This window comes from Oryzias latipes, chromosome 2, assembly GCF_053564925.1.
Source record: "Oryzias latipes strain Hd-rR chromosome 2, Olatipes_Hd-rR_3.1".
Classification (NCBI taxonomy): Eukaryota; Metazoa; Chordata; class Actinopteri; order Beloniformes; family Adrianichthyidae; genus Oryzias; species Oryzias latipes.
This window is the reverse complement of record NC_136238.1, coordinates 7,863,370-7,886,589: the sequence shown is the minus strand read 5'-3', so window position 1 is coordinate 7,886,589 and position 23,220 is coordinate 7,863,370. Positions and strand designations below refer to the sequence as shown.

The 23,220-nt window shown below is 40.9% G+C and overlaps 1 protein-coding gene across 8 annotated transcripts in view; it reads left to right on the top strand.

Moving 5' to 3' along the window:
- The window catches only part of LOC101172314 (interleukin-1 receptor accessory protein-like 1), a 466,015-nt gene extending 446,059 nt beyond the window's left edge, over positions 1–19,956 (top strand). For 7 of the 8 annotated variants that reach the window (XM_078931990.1, XM_078931985.1, XM_078931989.1 and 4 more), the window contains 3 exons: positions 8,380–8,550; positions 13,161–13,205; positions 16,471–19,956. In XM_078931990.1, the coding sequence (XP_078788116.1) occupies positions 8,380–8,550; positions 13,161–13,205; positions 16,471–17,198 (944 nt within the window). In that variant the 3' untranslated portion in view covers positions 17,199–19,956. The remainder of the gene's footprint in view (positions 1–8,379; positions 8,551–13,160; positions 13,206–16,470) is intronic. The other variant, XM_011484970.4, reaches the window with a different exon arrangement.
- The last annotated feature ends 3,264 nt before the right edge of the window (positions 19,957–23,220 follow it).

Genomic DNA, 23,220 nt, shown 5'->3' with positions numbered 1-23,220 from the left:
TGGATTTAATCTGATTTATGTGGGTTGAAGCCAAATTTTTTAGAGTGGGAAGACATTAAAAACTCTTAAATGTGTTTATTTTTATATTCTTTTACTTCAAATGTAACTATTTTATTAAATAGAAAGTGTGGAGTGAGCCTAATAAGCTGAGATGTTAGCTCAAATTTAAACAGATGAAAGGGCTTTTTCTAGAATTCTAAAGATTCTATGTTTAAATTGAGAGTTTGACTGAAATGTTTAGTTATTTTTATCCCTACTACATTTATTTTCTAGACGATTCCTATTTAAATCTATTTGTGTGAAAGCATTGTTTGTTTGACAAATAGCCAAATATCCACATGTCATTGTGTGTGTGTTGTGCGTTTGCTGTAAATGTTTGTATTTCATTGGTTTCATTCCAGTTTTCGTTATTTATTATTAATATTTTAGTTTTTGGGTTTTGGTATCAAACCAGAAGTAGAAACATAAGGGGGCGATCTCTAGCTAATCAAAAGTAAAAAAAAGAAAAAGAAAAAAAAGACGACCAAACCTTTATGAAAACAAAACCATTTCTGCAAAATTTTTCTAATTTTAAAGCCAAAGTAAATCAAATCTTTGCATTGGATGTTTGGATCCAATGTCCACGTTTGACGTTTGGTATGAACCATTGACTAAATAAAGTTTGATTTCTATTTGTTAGATTTATGAATTTCTGGCTGAGATGCACCACAAACGGTAAAAATATATATATATATTTTTTTTTAATCACTGCTGACATTGTACCGCATTTGCTGGAGGGAGATGATGCTATGTGGCACAGAGTGTCTTTTATTTTGAAAGGAACTCACGTGAACCACTGTCAAAAGTTCCAAACCAGAGATAAGAAACTCCAGGCTTTGAGAGACGTCATGCAAATATCATGCAGACACTGAGGCCCTCAAGGCTTTGGGTTGCCCATCCCTGTTTGAAACCATTTTATATGTTGGGGAAAAAAAGGCTGATTTCCTTCCTGTTTATGCTCTGATTTTGCTTTATTTTTATCCTAATAGTAACAACAGCATAAAACAAATCATTGTTTTTCTTTTTCTGATCCTACGGGTGAGAAATCGACCCGAATGGCTCTTTGTTTCCTCCTCGTTTTGGTCAGAAGGTGACGTGACTGCAGCCGATGAAGACTCAGGTGGTTGTTCTTCCTCGTGTCAGCTAGAGGAGCAGCACTGGAGGGCTTGTATATTCTGCTGAGTGCTCTCTATAAAGCGAATCAAAAAGGCAGCCCCTGTGCCAGACCAAACATTACCTCTCAGGCCTCATCAGGAGCAGTAAAAGTAGAAATCCCCTTGATTGAGCCTGGCGGATGAGGCCTCGCTCGCAAATGCATCAAACTGAGACTAGAAGCTAGTTTTAATTTGATTCCCCTGTAATGAGTCTCTCAAGTAGCAGCGCTGCCATGAATTGGGGGGGGGGGGGGGGAGGGGGGGTGAGATTAAGTCGCAGAGGGGCTGAGCAAAGTGGAAAGAGGAGGCAGATCGAGAGGCGTGTTTGTTAAAAAGCCTGACGCTGGCAGCTCCGCCTGAACCGCCGCGGCTGCTCCATCAGGCGGCACGAACGCCCAGGAAGGACCCAGAAACAGTTCTGCATGGAAAAGTCTGAACCCCAAACAGCAGAAAGAAATGTCTGTGAGGAAAACAGATTTGCAATTTGTCCCCCGGACAAGGGATCAGGTCCAAGAGGACGCCGCATGCTGGCTGTGGAGCTCCCAGAAGGCCGCACGCCGCTCTCCATTACATCACGAGAGCCTTTTGCCCCCTCCGTCACATACCTGCAGACCCCCTCCAGGAAGTGTTTTTCTTTTTCCACACGGACACAGAGAAGTTTGCTGCGTCGAGTCTCAAACTCTGGGTTTTTGTTCGTAAATCTTTCTGTTTGTGTGTTATTGTTGCTGCACCGTCAGTCCGCTCCCGGCGCTAATTGACCCCCCCGCCAGATGTAAAAACCGAAAGCCGAAACGCAACAATGGGGCGGCTATTTGTCAGCGGCGCCGTTTCGTTAAAGACCGCTCACTCGTCACATTGTGTGGGTGCCACTGGAATCAATAACAGGCTACGTGACGATGACACAGCGATCGCGCTTTGACAAAGAGGCGGGAACTCGTCAACACACCGCCATAAATGCCAATGTCAGCGTTGTCGGCGCAGAAGCGAGTCATGAATCTCTGTGAACAGAAGCAGTCTTCCACGTTTCCTGCATTTATTTATCTATGCAGCTGTTTCCTAACAATATGTCTCCAAGTTGTGTTTCTTCATTTAAAACATGTTGTCACTGAAATGATGAAGGTCAACATTGACTATGATCTAAATAAATTAAATGCTATTTTAAGTTTGATTTTCTTAATGCGTGTCCTGCATCATCAGAAAAATACCACAAGAACATATTAAAAACACCAAAAAAGCCCATTTTCATTGGTGTGGGTCTTTAAAGTACCTAAATATGACGGATAAATTAAATGAAACTGAACACAAGCAAACCATCAAACACTAATTTACCTTTTTATTTTTAAATTAAATTCTTGTTTTTTTCTCTCAGCTATTTTGCGGTTCTACGCGAAGCCCAATGACTGAAATGAAAATGTGGCGCTAGAGCCGAGCTTCCCTGCGTCTGCAAACCGTGGTGCGTTTCCGTTGTGCTGTCCGCAAAAATGTTACCAAGCCCCGAGATTACGCCTCCGGCTGAGTTCAGGAGTTCAGCATCTCACTGCAGACTCCCTCCGTGCACGTGTGCACACTTGACATCCCCGTGCAGGAGTCAGGGAAGCCGCGGTGTTTACTGTGTGGGACGACGGAGCGAGATGGAGATTTCATCTCCTCCTGGACAAGCGGGGAGGAGGGTCACTCCGCCTTCGCGCTTCACCCTGCGTCTCCTTTTCCCTCCTCTCCCTCACACTACAGTGAATCATCTCCACTAAAATAAGCCTTGATCTGCCCACACGGCGCTCATTTAAGAGCCAGCAGAGAAAAACCGGAGAGGCAGATTTACGCCGCAGCCGAGCAGGATTCAAGCCTCGCAACTAAGTGAGGTTACATTTCAATTATTTTCACACATTGCTGATAGTTTAAAGGGAATTTCGAAATATCCTGACATGAGAGGTGGCCCCCTCCCTAAATATCCAAATTTAGCCCCGGCAGAGCTGAAAAACTTCAAGAGGGCCTTACTTCCTGCAGCGACCTCCTTCTAATCAGAACGTCTGTTCCCTTCCCTTCCATTTTCACGACCGACCTAACATATCAAAGCGTGTGGTTCCTGCACGCCGAAGCGAAGACGGGAACTCGGCGTCATCCTCTGTTCCTCTGAAAACTACGGTGGCCCTGAAGTGCAAATGGCACCAAAAAATCACTCAAACTACATAAAAGGTCACAACGACAATTTAAAAAACTAAACATCTAGTAAAACAGCGACATTAGATTTTTCAAAATAAATGTGCAGAAACCGAAGCAAAAAATGAAATGAGATCAAATAGGAAATATTTATAAAAACAAACTGGTAGGTATTCTGGAACATTACTGACTGGCTGATGACGTTTGTCCATCATTGCAACCGAAATTTATGTAAGAGATAATGCCCGACGGGGTGTCCCGCATCACTGCTGCAGTCAAGATTCCGCGGTATAAATATGCTGATCTATCTGATGGGTTGAATAAAGCATCGTGCGGTTATCAGGTTTTATACCATGGTCCGGGTGAATACTCGATTCTGATTGGCTGCTGGGTATGCGTTAAAACCTGATAACCGCACGGTGAAAAAAGAAGTTCCGGTCAGCTAGCTTAAATGATTTGTATCACTGCGCCGGCTTCTGTAAAACAACCTTTTGCTTCATCATCTGGGCAAAAACAAGCGGTAAGCGATTAACTTTCCCTCTGAATTGATGCTTTATTCAACCCATCGGGACGATCAGCATAAATATATCGCCGAATCTTGACTGCAGCGGTGGTGCTGCGCAACGCGGACTATATGTTATATATATGTACTATATGTTACGTGATGCGGCGCATCGTCGCGGAAGCAACCGTCCTCCGCTTTGCGTCGGACGGTTCAGGCTTCCACGGCGTGCGTTAAAAAGTAGTAACCGCACACTTCGTCGGCCATTAACCCTTACTTAACGCACACCCAGCGGCCAATCAGAATCGAGTATTCACCCGGACCATGGTATGATTTGGGATAATCGACACTTGGAAGGCCATCGGCCCGCTTACACCAGGGTCACTTACTAAAGAAAATTGAATTCGATCCAGGTTTAGTACTTGTTACGTTTTTAGGTTTAAATCAATTTTGACTATGTGGTAGGGTGGTTCTGCGGGTTGTCATGGTAACCCTCTGGACTGCAGCAGCAAAGGCGAGCGATGTGCCGGTGGTAGTGACAAGTTCAGTCAAGTTCTATTCTCACAGCTTGTTTTTGTCCAGATGATTAAGCCAAACTTTGTTTTAAAGAAACAAAGATTCTCTCTTTCTGTTCTGCTGCATCCCAGTCTTCAAAATGGAAACTATACAATTCTTTGCTTTTCTACTGTCTTGTGATAAACTGTGGAATATAATATGTTTGTTTGTTTTTTTATTTAAAAAAAATGTTAATAAACGGAGCACCAAGGGGCCAGCGCAGTGATATAGAACATTTGGGCTATGTGACTGGAACTTCTTTTTGTCCAATCAGAATCGAGTATTCGCCTGCTCCATGGTATAATAAGTGAAACTGGAAATGCATTATACTAATCATAAAATCAGTATGTGGACATCGAATATGTATTTGAAAAATACATGTATTTGGTTTCATTTTGGTTTCTAGAATTTTCTTTGTTTTCCACAATTTTATGTTTTGTTGTTTACTTTTTGTGGTTCTGACCTTTTTGGCGTTGAGTGATTTTTTTTTTTTTTTTTTTTGGTGTGATTTGCACTTCAGGGCCTCAAAGGCGGCGTTCAGACTCCGGCTGGGAGCGTCCCTCCCTGCGGCTCTCATAAAGCCGCAGGGAAAGCATCAGATCTGTTTCACTGCCACTCCAGCCGAGTTACGAAGCGCGTCTTGGTGTTGAGATTTGAAGCATTTCAGTCCAAATCAATGGGTTTGACTAAAATTAGGTTTTTTATTTCAACAGTTTTCCATTGTTTTTAAGATTCCTCACACGCCGGACTCAGAGGAAAGTCTTTCAGTCTCGTCTTCTGTCGCCGCTTTAAATCAGGCTTCCTGCTGCTTGTCAAGTTTGATCACAGGAGCAGAAATATCCAGAACTTGAACCGGTGCCCCGAAGATTCCCATTCCCTGGTGGATCACCGTCCATGGAGCAGAAATTTCCCTTTAAACTGGACATAACTTTACATATTTTACTGCAGAGATTTAGTCAGAAGGTGCTAGAAAATGGTCCAAGATGGTATAACAAATGTACAAACCTACTTAGGTATGAAAAGCATCTGCTTCTAGAAAGAAAGTGCTAATAACTGCTAAAAGTTAACTTATTTATTAATCTATCCAGACAAAAACTGTACCTGATGTACATATTAGTGTTTGTTTTTGGGGATTTTTAAAAAGTCTTATTTGGCAAAAGTCACAATTAATTTATGAATTATTTAAACTTCTGAAGCTTTAATCACCTCACAGACATTGTTGTCCTTAAAATTAGTACATTTCAAAAGTTACAGTTCGAAAGCTAAATCAAAAATAAAAGCAATATACTGATGCTAGTGTATGTGATGAATGAACCATACTACAAACGGATAATCTCTGAGCCATAATCCCACTGGATTATGAAAGGTCAAAATGAAGCCTGAAGTGAGTCGGCCATATTGACCACAGTTGACTCCACCCACATAAGCAATGTTCCAAAAAAGGGCGATTGGACGGGGCAAAGTCTGTGTTTATCCACCTGCCAATCCAAGAAACACAACTTTAATTAGGCACAAAATATAAAATCTTGTCTAACATAAAAAAAAAAAAAAACACAATCACGCTAATCCATTGTAGAGTAAATAGAAAATTCTACACCTTTAGACTCCAGTGATCAAATAAGGAACCGCGTTCTAATGAATTTAGGGAACTTGGTTGCAAGCATTGACTGTATATCAACGTTCCAAACAGGAAGTGACGGGTTCATGAGATTTTTTTATCTATATTTTTTGCATTGTTGTTTACATTTTTGTGTAATCAAACATTGGTGGTTAATTGGTGTTCTGATTTGAATTTTTAATGAGCTTCAAACAGGAAGTCAAAGTGTTAGATAGATAGATAGATAGATAGATAGATAGATAGATAGATAGATAGATAGATAGATAGATAGATAGATAGATAGATAGATAGATAGATAGATAGATAGATAGATAGATAGATAGATAGATAGATAGATAGATAGATAGATAATGGTTGATGAATTTGGGTCTTTGAGCCAGTTGGACTCTATATTATGTCTTCCGGTAAAACTGGTTTTATGTGAATTTACTGGCTAACATACCAGGTAATTAATTACCTGGCAGTCAGACTCTTTTCTGCACATATGCTGAGGGTAAGTGGATAAATAAGTCCACTTTTTCATTCGAGTTGTTTTTGCTGCAGCTGCATTTTGACAAAGCGCCCATTTCACTGGAAGCATTAATGATCATAAAGAACCGACCCGGAGCTCTTCAGCTTATCTCAAAAGAGAAACCCCGACATCTCTCTAGACTCCTCACATGTGGTCTTTGAGCTCGGTCGTTTCAGATCCGTCTTTGTTCCCGTGTGGGTGATGGAGCGGCGCCGGCCCGTTCAGCCAGCGCTGGCCGTTTAGTTCAGACTGAAGTGTCATTTGTTTTTGCCGGCAGTGAGCAAAGCGGCTATCAAGGCAACATCATTTTTCAGAGATGGGGCTGTAATGAACAGCGCTCAGATGGGCGGAGGTGCCCTGAGGTCGGCGTGACGGAGGCGTCCTGTCTCCGCAAAGTCTCCGGAGAAAGAACGCCATTTTCTGCAGAGGTAGAAAAACATGCCGAGCGTTTCGGGCCGAGCCGGACCAAACCTTGCCCACACACTTGACAACACATCCCCGAAAACTCGTCAAAATCTGCACACACCTAGTTCCCACAAAAATGAATTTTGGGCTCAGGGAATGACCCCCCCCAGACGATGACATCATAGCGAGCAGAACTGTAGTAAAAAAAAAAGGAATGGGAAGAAAATCGCTTATGGGGCTGAAAAAAAAGTTATCAAAAGTCTCCTATGCAAACAAAGCTCGCGTGCCGGGGAAACCCAAAGGACGTTTTTTAAATTATTATGGGATGGCCACAGGACCTATGGTGACCATTTTTGTGGCAAAGTTTGAGATTTGCAGATTTTTCACATTTTTTTCTCAACATGTGAAAAGGACACTTTTCTTCAAGAGATCTTCACGACGCCAGCTCGAGTCTATAACCACCACAGAAGTTTCGCTGACCTTTGACCTCGGAAGAGGCTACCATCTTGAAAAAACTAGAGCCCCTTTGTTATTCGCTACAAATTAAAACTCATCGTCTAACTTCCTCAGGCAACATTGGAAACCAAATTGGGGGGGGGGGGGGGGGTTTCTTCATCAGGGATTGTAGATTTTGAACAGCGTGCTCGTGGCGAGCTCACAAAAGTGGCGTTCTTCTGTTACTAGCTCATCTTTAACAGAAAATTGTGAAAATGTAACGCATGGATCCCTGGCTAAAGCTAAACAAAATAATATAATACAGCATTTGAACATATTAGGTGTGTGGCCGTGGTTAGCAAATAACCTCTGTTGCTAAGGAAATCCAGAAGTTTACTTCTGCCGATTTTTCCACAACTGATATCAATCTGCTCGGCATCCCCAGGCGACCAAAACCTAAAATGGTTGCTATGGAGATAGAACCAACAGAAAAGTCGCCTTTTTGAAAAAGTGTTCTTTTTGTGTTACATCAATTTGTGAAAGTAGGAGGGCCATGAGGACGGGAGCGCATAGAGCAGAGGTCCCCAAATCCAAATTTATCTGATCCTGAAATGTTTTTAACTATGCTAAAATGTAAAAATATGCCACACCCTTTAGAGTGGTCTACAGAAAATGTGTCAGTTAAATGTTTTGAACGTTGGATGTAGGGTCCTGGAGGCACCGCCTACTTTGAATAAAGCCATGTGATTGGTCGTTTTATAGCTTGAATAACTTCCACTACAGAAAAAATGTGTTTATTTCTCTATACAAGTCTATGGGATTGTGGCACTTCCTGTTTGGAACTCAAGGGGGGAGGAGTCACTCCGTCCACTTCTCATTTACCATCAAATGTGGCTATATGTGGCTTTCCAGCCACACTTTGGACATGCCTTTTTCAATGTTGCTTTTTCTTTTTGAAGTCATCCAAACTCAAAAATCCTTTTTTTTTTACTTGCGTCTACAGACAACAAGGACTACGATGCCTATCTGTCCTACACTAAAGTGGACCCAGACCAGTGGAGCCAGGAGACCAGAGAGGAGGAGCGCTTTGCCCTGGAAATCCTCCCCGACGTGCTGGAGAAGCATTATGGGTATAAACTCTTCATTCCAGACAGGGACTTGATCCCCACAGGAAGTAAGCTCTCTCTCTCACGGCCATGTCCGGTTGTGTCGAATGTGTTGTGGCTTGGTGTTGTGGCTCGTGTTGTGGTGCCGCCTTGTTTGTTGACTTGTTTTCAGCATTTGTGTTGTGGCATCCCCACAGACCCCCCGCCCCCTCCCCCTTTAGAACATCCGCGTTGTCATTCGGTCATCCCGGGATGAGCTTGTTCTAACCTCCAGCTGAGCTGAACCGGAGCCATTTGAAGGGTTTCAAAAGCGGGAAACAGCAGTTTGATTATTACAATATTTTATATCTACATTCAGGAACTGAAGCTTTTATCGCAAACGTTTAGAGGGAAGAAGCAGCCCTTTGATTTTATGAAATAAGAAACATTTCCATCCTTGTGGAGCGTCTCTGAGGAGACCCAGTGTCCTGCAAAATGTTTTCAATGTCTCTATATTTAAAATCAATGTTATCTCACTAAAAGACGTAATATTTCCTTATCGGTGAGACCAAAGCTTAAGTTACCTCTGTACGTCTAAAACGAATTTTTTAAGCTAAAAAAGCAAACTAAGACACAATATTTGTTGTTTTTCTTATTCATTTCTTTTTTTGTTTATACTTAGTAAACCAACGTTTGCCTCAGAAATTTAAGACTTTAATCTAATAAATTCTCTTCTTATTGTTTTCTTAGTAACTCATTTACAAACGTAGACTTTTTTTCTCATTACGACTTTTTTCTCGTAAAATTACGACTTGTTCTTTTATTTTGATCAATTTGGACCTTTTTTGTTTATAATATTCTCTTAAAATTAAAGCTTTTTTTCTCATAAACTTAATTCTTGTAATTCTATTTTGTAGTACATTTTTGGTAGCATAAATTCTCCGTCGGAATATTAAAAAAATCCTTAAAATAGACAATAAAGACCTTTTTGATACAAAACTGTTTCTGGGAATATATTTATTTGTCTATTTATAGCAATAAGGAATTTACTTAACATACTAAACCAGTTTTTACTTAGCTCATAACAATCTTTCATGAGGCAAAACATTTCTACGAAACGACTTTGACATTTTAGCTAAATCCATGGTTTAACTTTATTTGGCCAAAAAAGTTTTTGTAAATTGACAGAATTTTCTTGTATTTAACTTTTAATCTCATATAACTATAAATTAATTATATAAAAACCGAACTTGTGTTTTTGCGGTTAGAAAGAGTCCAACTTTTCACAATTACAGTTGACTATTTCATATTTCGATGATAAAAACCTGAGATTCCTACATTTAGGTGTTGTTTTATTAAAGTTTTATAGATTAATTCTTGTTAAATATGGACCCATATGGAATAATGTTTAGAAAAACACGGAAATCATGTTTAATCTCTTCAAAAACAACTATATTTATGGTGTGAATGACAAAAACCTTTAAAATTCTTAATTAAAAAAAGTCCAGACTAAAATATTTAAACAAAAATGTCAAGAGGAGCTGTAAACAAACATGCTTCATTTTCTACTGTTACATAACAAATCTAGGGCCGATGTTTACCGTGTACTTCTTGGAATAAGGAATTGTTTTCTGCAAACCGCCTAAAAGTCTTTTTCTGCAGTTGGCCCACTAAATGTCTCGACAAGCAGGGCAACCAAAAAATAAATAAAAATAAAGCATAAGTTCCAGAACGTTCAGTAACTGGAACAACGTAGGTTTTCTGCTGTAGTAGGAACTCGAGATGCAGAATTCTAGTTAATTTATTCCCTCAGAGCAGCCGCCCGGCAAAAACCATCAGTGGGCTCTTCTTAAATGTTGACTTCTTCCCACACTGGTGGTGTTTTTTTCACCACTTTTCAGGCGTCATGCATAAAATCAGGCGTATTTGTTCTAAACATTGTTTTTCCGTCGGTGCTCCTTTGGCCTGCGGGCTCACGAGGCGCCACAGTTTTATTAATCTTATTCATATTCAAAGGTTTGTTATGTTTTGGTAGTTTGGAGGGGAAACGTCAGAACGCTGGAAAGGTTTTCAGCTTTCTATTCATTGTGCATATAAAGGAGAAAGCGAAAGAATAACAAAAATGAATCATTTGGTTTTCTATCCGAACTGTAAGAAGGCTTCAAATCCAAGTCATGCTTTGCGTAGAGGAGATCTGAACAATCGACGTTTGATAAATTTATTTAGTAATCAATCAAGAAAACCAATCCAAAATGCTGCTTTTATTGTTATGTAACCATTTATATATAAAAAAAAAGGTAAAGTCCATGTCTGTCATATAAAGGTTTTTATTTTTTTTATTGCTAAAAGTGAAAAATCTACCAACTAAAATATAAAACATCCCATTTTCCTGTTTATGTTGACAGAATAAAATGAAAACATTAAATCAGCATAATTGTTGTTTTCAGCAAAAAGAATCTTCCTGGTTCTTGTAGGTACATAAAGACTCATTTATCCTTTGCTTATCCACTTTACTCCCCTTTGTCTCTTGCCGTTGATTGAGCAAACAGCTTTTGAGCGTCTCTGAAAGTGTGGGAGGCATAAGAACGTGTGTCGCGTCTGCCGCATAACCTGATCCAGCTGCACGCAAACCGAGCCTGCATGCCGCTTCGTGATGGCGTCTCTGTGTGCATGGATGTTAGCGCATGTCTAACTGCAGTCGATCCCTAATGGGGCCTCTCGCCATGCCCCGTGCTCATCTTTGATTAACTCATCAGGCAGATGAGTTGGATGATATCATTACGCTATTAGCCTCCATGTGAGTTCCCGCATCTGCCTGCCTCTGCCCCCCCCCATCACTAATTCTGCTCGCGCTCAGCGGCGTGACGCCGAGGTGACGAACTGAACCCCTCGCTGTGGTTTTGTGCTCCATACAGGGGGACCGTTGTAATATGGGAAGACGGGGCATAAAAATGCAAAGGATGGGGAGGAATCGAAAGCGATTCTACCACATCTCCAGCTTATTGCGCTGTGTGGAAAATGAATTTGCATCTCAACAGTTGATTTCGGGCATAATCCTGAGCTAAAGATGAACCGAATTTGCCCTTTCGGGGGTTTTCGGCACAACCTGAACAGTCCTCCTTCTGCTGGGAAACGTGTCACCTACGGGGTAAGAAAGCTGTCAAAATAAAAGCATCTGGACATAGATAGACATAGAAACAAAATATGAATACAACATTTAGTTTAACATGTCTGTTGTGCAGACCATTAGTCTGTGTTTTGACTACAAAATTTCCCGTGTAAAATATCATCAAATATGTCACAGGATCACAGGCATTCATTCGAGTCACGAAACATCAATGTGGCAAAATGCCTACGCATATAGCTAACTATTAAACTAAAATAGAACAGACTAGAACTTTATTAATCCTACAATGGAGAAATTCACTTTGTACCATGACTCAGTTGGAAAAAACCAAACAAATAATCAGATAATTGCGATTTTCCGTGGCTTCTCTGGCTTCATCGTGTGTGTAAACATTGCACTTGCAGATCATTTCAGTGGTGAAAAATAGTCCAAATAGGCTAACAGACATGCCGCTACATTTATTAGGTGTAAAAGAAAAAAAGTCAATGTCCGTCTAAATCAAGGTTGATAAGAGAATAATGAAAGAAAAAAGAGGAAGCCAAAGTAACTGGTGCCAAATAAAATAAAAAAAGATTTAAAAAAAAGGCCACAATAATTAAAATACCCAACTTTTCCTTAAGTTTCTTGTTTTGTTTTAGCTTTATCTACACAGCCCTAAATGTGGTGTAATTGTATTTAAAAAAAACACACACTGTCTCTTGTTCATGAAGTTATGGCTGCAACAAGGTTAGTGTCGATTAGTTGTAAGCAATTCTCTACATTGACAAAACATTAATAGAGTAATGATAAAAAAGAAAAAAAATGCTATAGTTTATGATAAAACATGTAAACTGTTCATCAGTGCCTAACTGTTCCCTACTATGTATTCGCACTTTGTTTAAACAATGTTCTAAGACTTAATACAAAAGACAAAATTGATTTATATAGCACTATTTATATAAAAACATAACACAAAATGCTTTACATTAAAACAAAACAAAATAAATAATATAAAAACAAGCACGGAAATTATTGTATTGAAGACAGAGAAGCGTCATATTCAAGTAAAATTGTATTTAAAAGAAAAGTTGTACTTAAAAACAAAAAAAGTGGCAAAGAAAAAAACAAAAGTCACGTCTAAAAAGTAGAAAATTTGTATCTAAAAGATAAAGTAGATTTGTATCTGAAAACAGTGAAAGCTCAAATCTTAAAACAAAGAAAAACGGTTAATCGTTTTTATTTTTCAGGTTATTAGGATGAAATGTCGAATTCAAACCAAACATATCAAACGTGAAACCAATTGATGTTTTCGTTTGGGTTTCATTTTGACAGCTATCTAACTCCGTATGCAGCCCTCAGTTTCTGCTGAAACCCTTCTTTGAAAGTCTTTCCTGTTGCGTTTTTATGCTTCATCTCCCATATTAAACTGGAATAAACTGGTCAGCACGGTTATCATCCCGCAGTCGCCAGTAAGACCATGAGTGGACAAACACAGTTTATGCCAGAGAACGTCCCCGAAAAAACTGTTTTAACACCAACTCAATGTTCTGCCAATCTTTTGACCCCACTTTGAATGTAAATATCTATGTTTAGGTTTCACCAATGATCATTTCCAGGATGACACCAGACTACTTAGAGGTACCTCTTCCCCAGATTTTTGTCTTGCTGTGTTTAAACCCGAACCCCCCTCCCATGCAGGTGTGACGACAGCATAGATGCATTTCGCTTCCATTCATTGGCACATGTTAAGGAAATTCCTTGAAAACACTGAACATATTACTGAAAATTGAGTTTCTTCAAACGTTGACGTGATTAATGTAATTCCAGTGGCTTCTGAGGCGTCCTTATGCAACACTTTACCTTAGTAATGTGTTGTGTATTGGTGCTAAGCCAAATAGCCGCTTTTCACGGCGCCAGAATCAGTTATCCAATTTGTAATCACCGTACACCTTTTGCTGTCTAAGTTTGTGGATTTTCGTTCAGCGTTACCTTGCACTCTTTATGGGAGTTTTATTGTGTTCTGCACCCCGATTGGCTGCTGACCTTGTCAATCAATCTCCCCTGGACAAGATTTCATTCTTGAATAAATGACTTGAACTTTGAGAGTTTAGACAAGAGAGGAAACCGTCTGAAGTGTGTAGTGATGAGTTTTACAGCTGTAACACATCTGTAACTCCACTTTGTGGGTTTCACCTGTCGCGTGTCTTTTTAGAACATAACCTCCAGGATAAACTGACTATCCAAGAAACAAGTGTGGTCCGTGTTGGGAGTCAATTATGCAATGTACCTAAAGAAGTGACTTTCACTCTTCGCTCACGTCGGTTTCTGCTAAACATGGTCGTAGCATTAGCTCTGCTAACACCAGAACTGTTGCAAAATTTATCATTGAAGCAAAATAGTACGTATTTCACTCACATCTGGAAGACGATTTTCAACTTTTAAAAAATGGTTGGACGATGCCTTTATCCCCAGAAGAAACCACTTCTTCCAAACAAAAGACATCCACACATCCAATATGATTTCACAGCTGGAAAATAATCCCATATCATGATACTTTCTCCCGCTTTGGGAACAATGTCACCCACTGAATCTGCATGTAAGCAGCCTACAAAACCAGTTTTTATTCTTTGTGATGCCAATGAGCTGTCGGATGTAAAACTGAGAAGCAGATCACAATAATCTGAGGTACAGATGAGTTTCAGGCAAGAAACAAACGTCCAAAAACAGTCAAACTAAATATGGAAAAGGTATTTGGGATCAAAGAGTTTAAAATTTGTAAGATAAGCTATAAAAATGAAGTAAATCCTCTAAATTGTTGAGTGAAAACAAATATTCCGTCTCTTGAACAGGATTTTATTAAGGAGGTTGTGAAGGAGAAGTTTAATTAATAAAGCCCAAAGTGTTGCCATCCATCACATTTACAGTCAGTAGAGCCAATCTAAAACACAAAATAAAAGCATTACTCAGCTAGTTATAAACTACCCATGATCCTCTCTGGGTTGTTTTATTCTCAGTGATTAAAAGAAAGAAAAAACAACAGGACAGGCGCAAACCTTCAGGGGAAATTTTGGCCTCAGGGTGGGTCGCAGTGAATTACACCACAATGGGCAATTATGAAACGGCTAAAAGGCCAGCTTTGTCGCGTTGAAGTGAAGGTCGACTCCGAATCCGTCTTTCCTCTAATCGGGTGGCTGTTGTTGTGAAGCCTGGGGCAGACCGTGGTGGGAAAGCAGCACTTCCTCTCTGAATGAGCAGGGCAGGACCGGGGGAGGGGGGGGGCGGTGTTCGTCTTCTTAAAGACCAGCCAGTTATTATTTTAGTCACAGACTCGCATTCGCTCTGGCGGCGCGCAGGAGGTTCACAAGCTGCGGCTGTGAGCTAAAGCTCCGTTAATCCCATCTACCTGCCGGCGACTGTCTTTTTGTCGTAACAAAGGACGGCTAAAAGCAGGCATTAGCAGCACGCGCTACCTCTCCTGACGCGCAGGCCGGGCTGAACATGATCATTATCAGCACAGTCATTAGTGAACACGCTGGTGTAAGAGTTCATCTAAGAGCGTGGGGGGCTGCAGGTGTTTATCTGCAGTGGAATAATCTGTTTTGATGATCCAACCATTTTACCGCCGTTGGACTCGGACCACGCAGCTCATCTCTAATGAGACTAACCAAACAAAATGTTAACCAGAGAGCGCAAGTGATGAAAGTGCATAAATCGGTAAAATGTTTCGTGCTTTGAATAGGGTCTAACCCGAGGCACCCGTCAATGCACGGTACCGTACCTGTGCCAGTCCTCCTACATAAGGCAGACATCACCTTCATTTCATGAGTTTCTGACAAAAACCAAGTATGAGTGTTTTACACTCACCTACACAGTAGGCGGCAGTACAAATGGTTTTAGTTTACCGCCGTTTAATATTTAAAAGACGTTGTCGCTCACACCTAGAAACCAGTTAGTCTACAGCCAACGGTCTGTAAAAAGATTCCATGACCAGGGCATTGGCTTTAACCCTTTATCTGAGCTTTAGCTGCAGTAACTCTTCAACCGTTAGTGCAATTAATGTAATTCCAACGGATACTTTAGAGTAGTGAAGTGTTTACACGCAAACCAACATTTTGTCAGAATCCATTGGAATACGCTAAACGGACGAAGAGTTACGGTAATACAAAGAACGTCAGCACTGAAGCGAAAGATCCGGTGCTGAATGGCTAAAGTTTCCTACTTTCTTTCACTGCTAGCTTTTGAACATTTGACCAAGTCATGGAGTCATTGAAATGCCTCCGATGAATAACAAGGATGTCTTTAGATAGAGATATTCTTTATTCTTTATTGATCTCACATTGGGGAAATTCAATTGTTACAGCAGTTCAAAAAGCGGAGAAGAATGACAGCAATGTGCAAAAGCATGAGGGGTGTTCAAAATGTGCAAAAATAGAAAAAGTAAAAAAGTAAGTAATAACTTATGTACACTATTACAACATAACGTATGTTATGCGTAATATTGTACACTATTAGTCCAGTGTACACTGGACTATCCGACCTTCTAACCAAGCATGTTAGCGATCGCAGCAAACGCGTACCAGAGTTCACCGAAACCATGTCGGCCACAGACCATCCACGGTAGTGTCAGTTAGACCAAGAATACGGAATAGATCAGGTTATTAAAACCAGACTGTCACAACCAAACTTTATGAAAGGTATCATTGTCTACTACGACCATGTTTTTTAACAAATTAATGAGTTGGAAAAATGGGTATTAAGGTTTTTATGAGGCCAAGAGAGTTTTTGTAGAATGTGTGACATTTTCATCTCTCATTATCCCTTTGTTCAGTTTCAGTAAAAGTTGTCTGAAGGCAATCAATGTTTCACCAAGGTTCTGCGTCTCTCCCAATCTCTGTGAATGCAGCCTACATCGAGGACGTGGCGCGCTGTGTGGACCAGAGCAAGCGTCTCATCATCGTCATGACACCCAGCTATGTGGTGCGGAGGGGGTGGAGCATCTTTGAGCTGGAGACGCGCCTGCGCAACATGCTGGTCACCGGCGAGATCAAGGTCATCCTTATCGAGTGCGCCGAGCTGCGCGGCATCATGAACTACCAGGAGGTGGAGGCCCTGAAACACACCATCAAGATGCTGACGGTCATCAAGTGGCGCGGGCCGTCCAGCAACAAGCTCAACTCTAAATTCTGGAAGCAGCTGCTCTACGAGATGCCGTTTAAGCGCATGGAGCCCCTAAGCATATCCCACGAGCAGGTGCTGGACGTCAGCGAGCAGGGCCCCTTTGGTGAGCTCCAGACCGTCTCCGCCATCTCCATGGCGGCCGCCACCTCCACCGCCATGGCGACGGCACACCCAGACTTGCGTTCCACCTTTCACAACTCTTGCCACACCCAGATGAGGCAGAAACACTATTACCGTAGCTACGACTACGACCTGCCACCCAGCGGCACGCTTCCACCACTCTCCTCGCTAGGCAACCAGCACACCTACTGCAACATCCCCATGACCCTCATCAACGGACAGCGGCCGCAGTCCAAGTCTCCGCGCCAGCAGAGCATGGAGGAAGGTCACGGGAACAACGCCATGCTGCCGCTGCTTCCCAGAGAGACCAGTATATCCAGCGTGATCTGGTGACGGGGGCGGCGCCGAGCCGGGTAGACTCTGGATCTACGCGACATCCGTCAGCAGGGAGGGCTCACACCGGGACCCCGAAGGCACCGGAGCCGGGCGGACCCGAGTGGCACTTAACTACTAGCCGCAGTTGATTTTGCACCAGGAAACAACAGGGGATCGGGGGAGGGGCGTCAGACACACTAGACAAACTGGAGCCTAAAGAGGCAAAAAAAACACAACCTTTTCTGTTGTTTTGGTCTAATAAAAGCTTTTATTAAAACTGAACAGCAAAGGAGACAACAGAACACATTTATATGCCTGTACAAACACTAACGTAACACAAGCCAACACCTACGACCATTTACCCCGAGAGCGGAGGAATACAGGGTCCTGTACATATGTTTTTCTAATTCTTTGTAGCAACAGTGTTTGGGACTTCTTTGTTTTATCTTTGGTTCAGACTCGGTTCGGTTCTCATTTCTTTTGGTTTGTACAAAAGTGAAGCGATGGCCTGTGAGACGTGTCGGTTGTTACCTTTATCCTGATTCGTTGGCCGGTGTCGTTTATAACGTTTTTGGTGGTTCTTTTCGGGCGGGGCGGGGGAGGGGTTGGATTTGACAGTCTGGGCTCAACATATGCAAAACTCTGAGTCTGGACAGCAGGTGAAATGGTGGGTTTTTTCCCCAAAACGGCAGAGATGCGGGGGAAATGTCGGTGCTAGGCTTCACAACTTTTAAAGAGCAGCCTTGCTATTTACCTTAACAGATAATTATATCACTGAAAAAGTAATTATGTGTATTATTTTATGAAAAAACAAAAGTCTATTTTTGTAATTGAGGAATATTTGCATAGAGAAGTTATACCTATGAAGTTTCTGAGTGAAGAAACGGGGGGGGGGGGGTGAAAAACCATGTTTTGTTGTGTGGAACTGCATCGCTCACAGAAACGTCACTCAAAGTTCTTCAAACTGAGGAGAAGAAAAAAAAACGTCAGTCTTCGCGACGAAAGCCAGAGTCGTAACGTCTCCGGCTTCTTTTTCGTCACGGCGGCGCCTCGCCGCCGCTCAACAGGGATGAAGCTATCGATGATGTCAGCGCAATTGGAGGAGAAAGCCATCGTCACCTGACCCGCCCACCCGGTTTCATCTGTGAGGCTAAACGAGGCTGTCCAGGGCTAAACCATTAACCCGGTATTCCATGTACTCGGACTTAAGTTTCACTACTTTTTTCATGGTAAAGTTGTTGAAATGTTAACGGCAAAGTAGATGACGGTAACCGTTTGAGTCATCCAACTTTAATATGTTATTAGTCAAGAATGACGAGAATGTATTTGAGTACGCCAACTAATGTGTAACGACGGTAGTAATACAAATTTAGACCAAAGGAAGCTAAAGTGAACACTTTTGTTTTTGAAATTTACGGTTGATTTCACAGAGAGGTATTCCTGCAGCGGTGCCATATTTTATTCTGAAAAGCCAACAGGCTAAAATACCCAGAAGCATCTCAAATGTTTCATTTAGTGCCATAAAAGATGCAACATAACTGTTGTGTTTTTTTAATCATGACCCATTTTTGATGTTTTTTCTTTGAAACACGCCTGTCTGGTGTCAAAACATTTGCAATTTTGTCCATTAAGGCCGTGTCACGCAGCCCCTACGTACATTTTCTGCGTATTGCACGGATGAAAGCTGGTCATACGTGAGTATGAAAAATAATTTAAAAGTCGTGGTCTTTATGTGAAATGTTTACAGAAGTATCACGAATGAACCGCGTTAAAACCACGGAGGAAGTATGAATAAACCACGCAAAGAACACGCAAATCAACGTAGAACATGAACCTGATTATTGCGCTGTTTATATGCAATTTATTAGTAGTTTGTGCGTCAATGACGCCGTTTGAATGTGATGTGTGCGCCGTATACGTCATATAAAAGTTTTTCATCGGTGGTACATGCCTGAAAAGTCCATTAGACGTACGTGGAACGGTTGTGGAGAGCCACAAATCCCGCAAAAAGTACGCACGTTTGCCTAAGATTTAAATAATTGCCTTTAAACTACCTAAAATAGGCGCAATCGCGGTAATTCACAACCGACAGCTCAAAATTGGATTCACGTAAAGACCCGTCAGCCGAAGCCTTTGATGGACGTCTGCGAACATCGACGAATGACCAACGCAAGAAACACATACTTTGCAAGTACCACGAAATACCGGAATTTCATAGGTGGAAAATGCGCAAAAAACTGTAGTGGCTGTGTGACGTCGCCTTTAGACCTGCGTTTGAATGTTTTTTACTTCCCTTTGTCGCACCTTCCCCTCCTCGGAAAAGTCGACTTTCGATCACTTTTAAGAGCACGATCTCTTGAACAGAAGGGGCAGCTGTGCTCTCGGCTGTGGCATTGTGTAAATAAATTCAAAACAATACGATTGAGATGAAGACAATCCAGAGGCGGTGATGATGGTTATTTTTCTTAACGATTCCTCAGAGCAGAAAAATTGAACCAACTGGAGGTCAACCTGCAAGGATGAGTGAGGTTTTGGACTCTGAGAAGCAGGAGAGTATATCACTCTTTTCTGTCATGGTTCATTGAATATTTTTGGCGATCAGGCGAAGATTCGAAAAGTGAAGATGAATATTTGACAATATATAGCACAGAATTATTCCAGGCACTTTCACGACTCTCAAAGTCTCTCCCGTTTTCGGATTTATTTTCTATTGTGTATCTGCAATGTTCATTAAAAGAGATACTGTTATTATTAATAAAACCACATTTATGGTAAAGTTATGTCTTTGTGGTGTGTGGGGAGAGCTCTGCCTTTGTTTGTTTTGCACAGATTGCTGACGATGCCCGGTTCTTTCTTCTTGGCGGGAAGGCGACGGAAACCCCCCTCCCCCCACCCTCCAAAACTCTCCCGTCTCCAGTAAAACCTTGAAACAACAATCAATAATTCTCCTTATTCGGACCGGGCTCATGTTAAAGTAACTCTAAATCAGGGGAGTCGACGCATCGGGAGACGCTTCCGGAACCGATGCGTCCCGACTGTCGTTTGACCTCAGCACGCGCCCGCAAGTCCTGCAGCAGAAAGTGTATCAGATTAGACCTCAACCAGCCCTGACAACCTTTAAGAGGACTTCATTCACCTTCGTTTGGCAAAATCAGTTTTCCTCAAGACATTTAGCTCAAGCTGTCAGCAAAATACAAGCACTGGGGAAAAAAAAAGTTCAAACATATTTCTAAAAAGAACATTTTAATTATTTCTTAAGTAATTCACTAATAAATATAATTACACTACTGCACTTGTGTTTGCTAACTTATCTGTAGCAACTGGCTATGCTAACTGTAGCAATGCTAGCTTCATTTTTTGATTATAACATTTTGGCCATGTGTGTCCAAGATGTGAAGTGCTGCATTGCGTGCACGTATTTTAGGCCCATCCAAGGCTGGTCGCACGTATTAACCTAACCCTAGCCTTCCTCTGGATCTGTGTGGGCTAAGGAAAAAAGTTTAGAGCTGGCCGCGCGAGGCTGAAGGCCTCTTGTGTTGGACATATTTTACATTAACAACAGGGGCTGTGAATTTTCTGACAAACCAGAGGTATGTCTGAATAAACCCCTTTAGTAATCAAGGCCAAACTTTATTCATTTTAATCAGATTTGAAAAACTTTTGTGTTGGACCGGACGGAAAATGAAAGGGGGGAAGAAGAGAGAGGGATATTAGAGAGTGGGGGATAGGAGGGTGATTATGGGGGGGGGGGGGGGGGGGGGGTAAAACCATGAAGCAGCGTAAAGCAACAAGTTTTTGGGTGGTTATACTGATTACAGTGAGGTTCAGATGTAATACAAATCTCAAAGGGCGGGGCCTGTCCACACACTCAAATGTTATAAACACACCTGTTGGCTCAAAAAATGTTCACATGTCAACATGTACACAATACAAATAATATTCACACACGCATACCTATACATTCAAACTAACTAGTGTGAAATATTTCATTCATTCACGCAAACTATTTATGTAGGCAGCGCATATTTTTTAAAAATGATGTTGAAATAGTCACTTTGCATATTTAGTTTTCTACTGTCTTGGACCCGAACGTCAAGAAATCCAATACAAATTGAGTCTATGCTAGAAGTGAGACAGAATACTAGAAGTTAACTTTTATACACTACATTTTAAACTTAAGATGTTCCAGTCTGAAGAAGTATTCAGCTAGTATATTTCCTACACTACACATAAATTATCTATGTAGTACTCTATAGTATATTTGCTATACTTGTACTTATGTTCAGGTATACTTAAAAATAGAGACTTTAAGTGTAATACTTGTTGCTAAAGACCAGAAACGTTTTTTCTGAAATGGAAATTCTTTGAGAAAAGTAAAATATCTTGTTTTGTCAACCTTAAGTAGCTAGCTAGCTAGCATCCGATGGTTAGTTAGCTGCTTATTAGCTCAGCACTAAAAGAGTTGTAGACGTATGATTAAGTGACAAGTAATTAAGTTGGTTAATGGCCAACGAAGTGTGCATTATCAGACATACATACATACTGAAAAACTCTTGTCACTTTACTTTAGTAGGTACTTTACTTTACTGGTCACTTTACTTTTGCTCGAATGTCACTTTTGCTGTTTTGGATATCTTTTATTTGCTGCCGCAGACAAAAAGAATTTTCCCATCGTGGGATTAATAAAGTCTATCTAATCCTATCTAATCTAATCTAATCTAATCTAATCTAATCTAATCTAATCTAATCTAATCTAATCTAACCATGGTCACTTACAAAAGAAATAAATATTAACCCGTTTTTAATCCTTTAATCTTGTTATTTTTCTGGTTTGGATTGTTTTTTTTCACAAAAGCGGACTATTTGTTACGTGGTGTGGTCAAGATTCGGCGCAAACACACAAAACACACACACACAATTCCCTCACAAAAAGGGTTTCATGGTAGGGACCTGGCTGCAGACAAGATGTCGCCCAGACAAATCAAAAAAATCCACAATGTTTGAGAACTGTAGCACCTTTGATCAAAAATTTTTAACGTGAATTAACGGTTTAGTGTGCAACACGAGCTTAAAATGAGGCAAAAACAATCATCGTTTTATTCCTTTCAAAAAGTATATCAGTGTTTAGATACACAAGAGCTATAGCTCCAGCATTTACACTCCTTAGAATATCGTAGTATTTTTCAAGCCTTAACACGATCAAGGTGGTTATTCTGTCGCAGAGAAAACCGGCTTTGCACCGGGATGCAACACTTGTAATGTGTTTCAAGCAAAGCCACTTCAGCTGATTCTCGTTGATGGCGTAAGGAGTTCCGGTAGGTAAGTCAAAGAGCGCAGCAGGTTTGGACTGAGACATCAGAGGTCTTAGAGGTTTAAAGACGGAAAAAACAAACACCACTGTTGGGGTCGTCAGTTAAAATAGTCTTTATGTTAGCAAAACAGAACAAAAAAAGGGTATTATTCTTTTTTTGCCACATTCTTTTTATTGAATTTTCAAAGTCATAAAAATACAGAAACACAATTTACAATTATAAATTTCACTTGAGTCAGCCATTACAAAAATTGCAACTTTATCAACAGTTTTTAGGTAATGCTTTCTCTTATTCACAGTCTTTTTAACCCCCCCCCCCCCCCCCCCCCCCCCCCCGCCTCCCCACCCCAAGAACAAGAGTGCCTCTCCTTGGATATTGACAAAATGAAGAATATAACCTTAACACACTTAAAATTAAGAGAAGAAAAAATAATAAATAAAAATTAAAAAACAGAGGTCTGTGTACCATCCAAAATTAACAATCAACATTCTATTCCAGAGGATCCATATTCTTTACAAAGTGTATGAAAGGTTGGCATATATTTTCAAATTCTTCTACTTTGTCTTTCAAAATATATGTAATTCTTTCTAAAGGGACCCCTGACAGCATTTGTTGGAACCATTGGTTTATGCTTGGACTGTGAGTGTTTTTCCAGCGTTTAGCAATACACATTTTAGCATGAATCAAGCTGAGATTTATAAATGCCCTCTCACCTTTGTTGTAGTGAT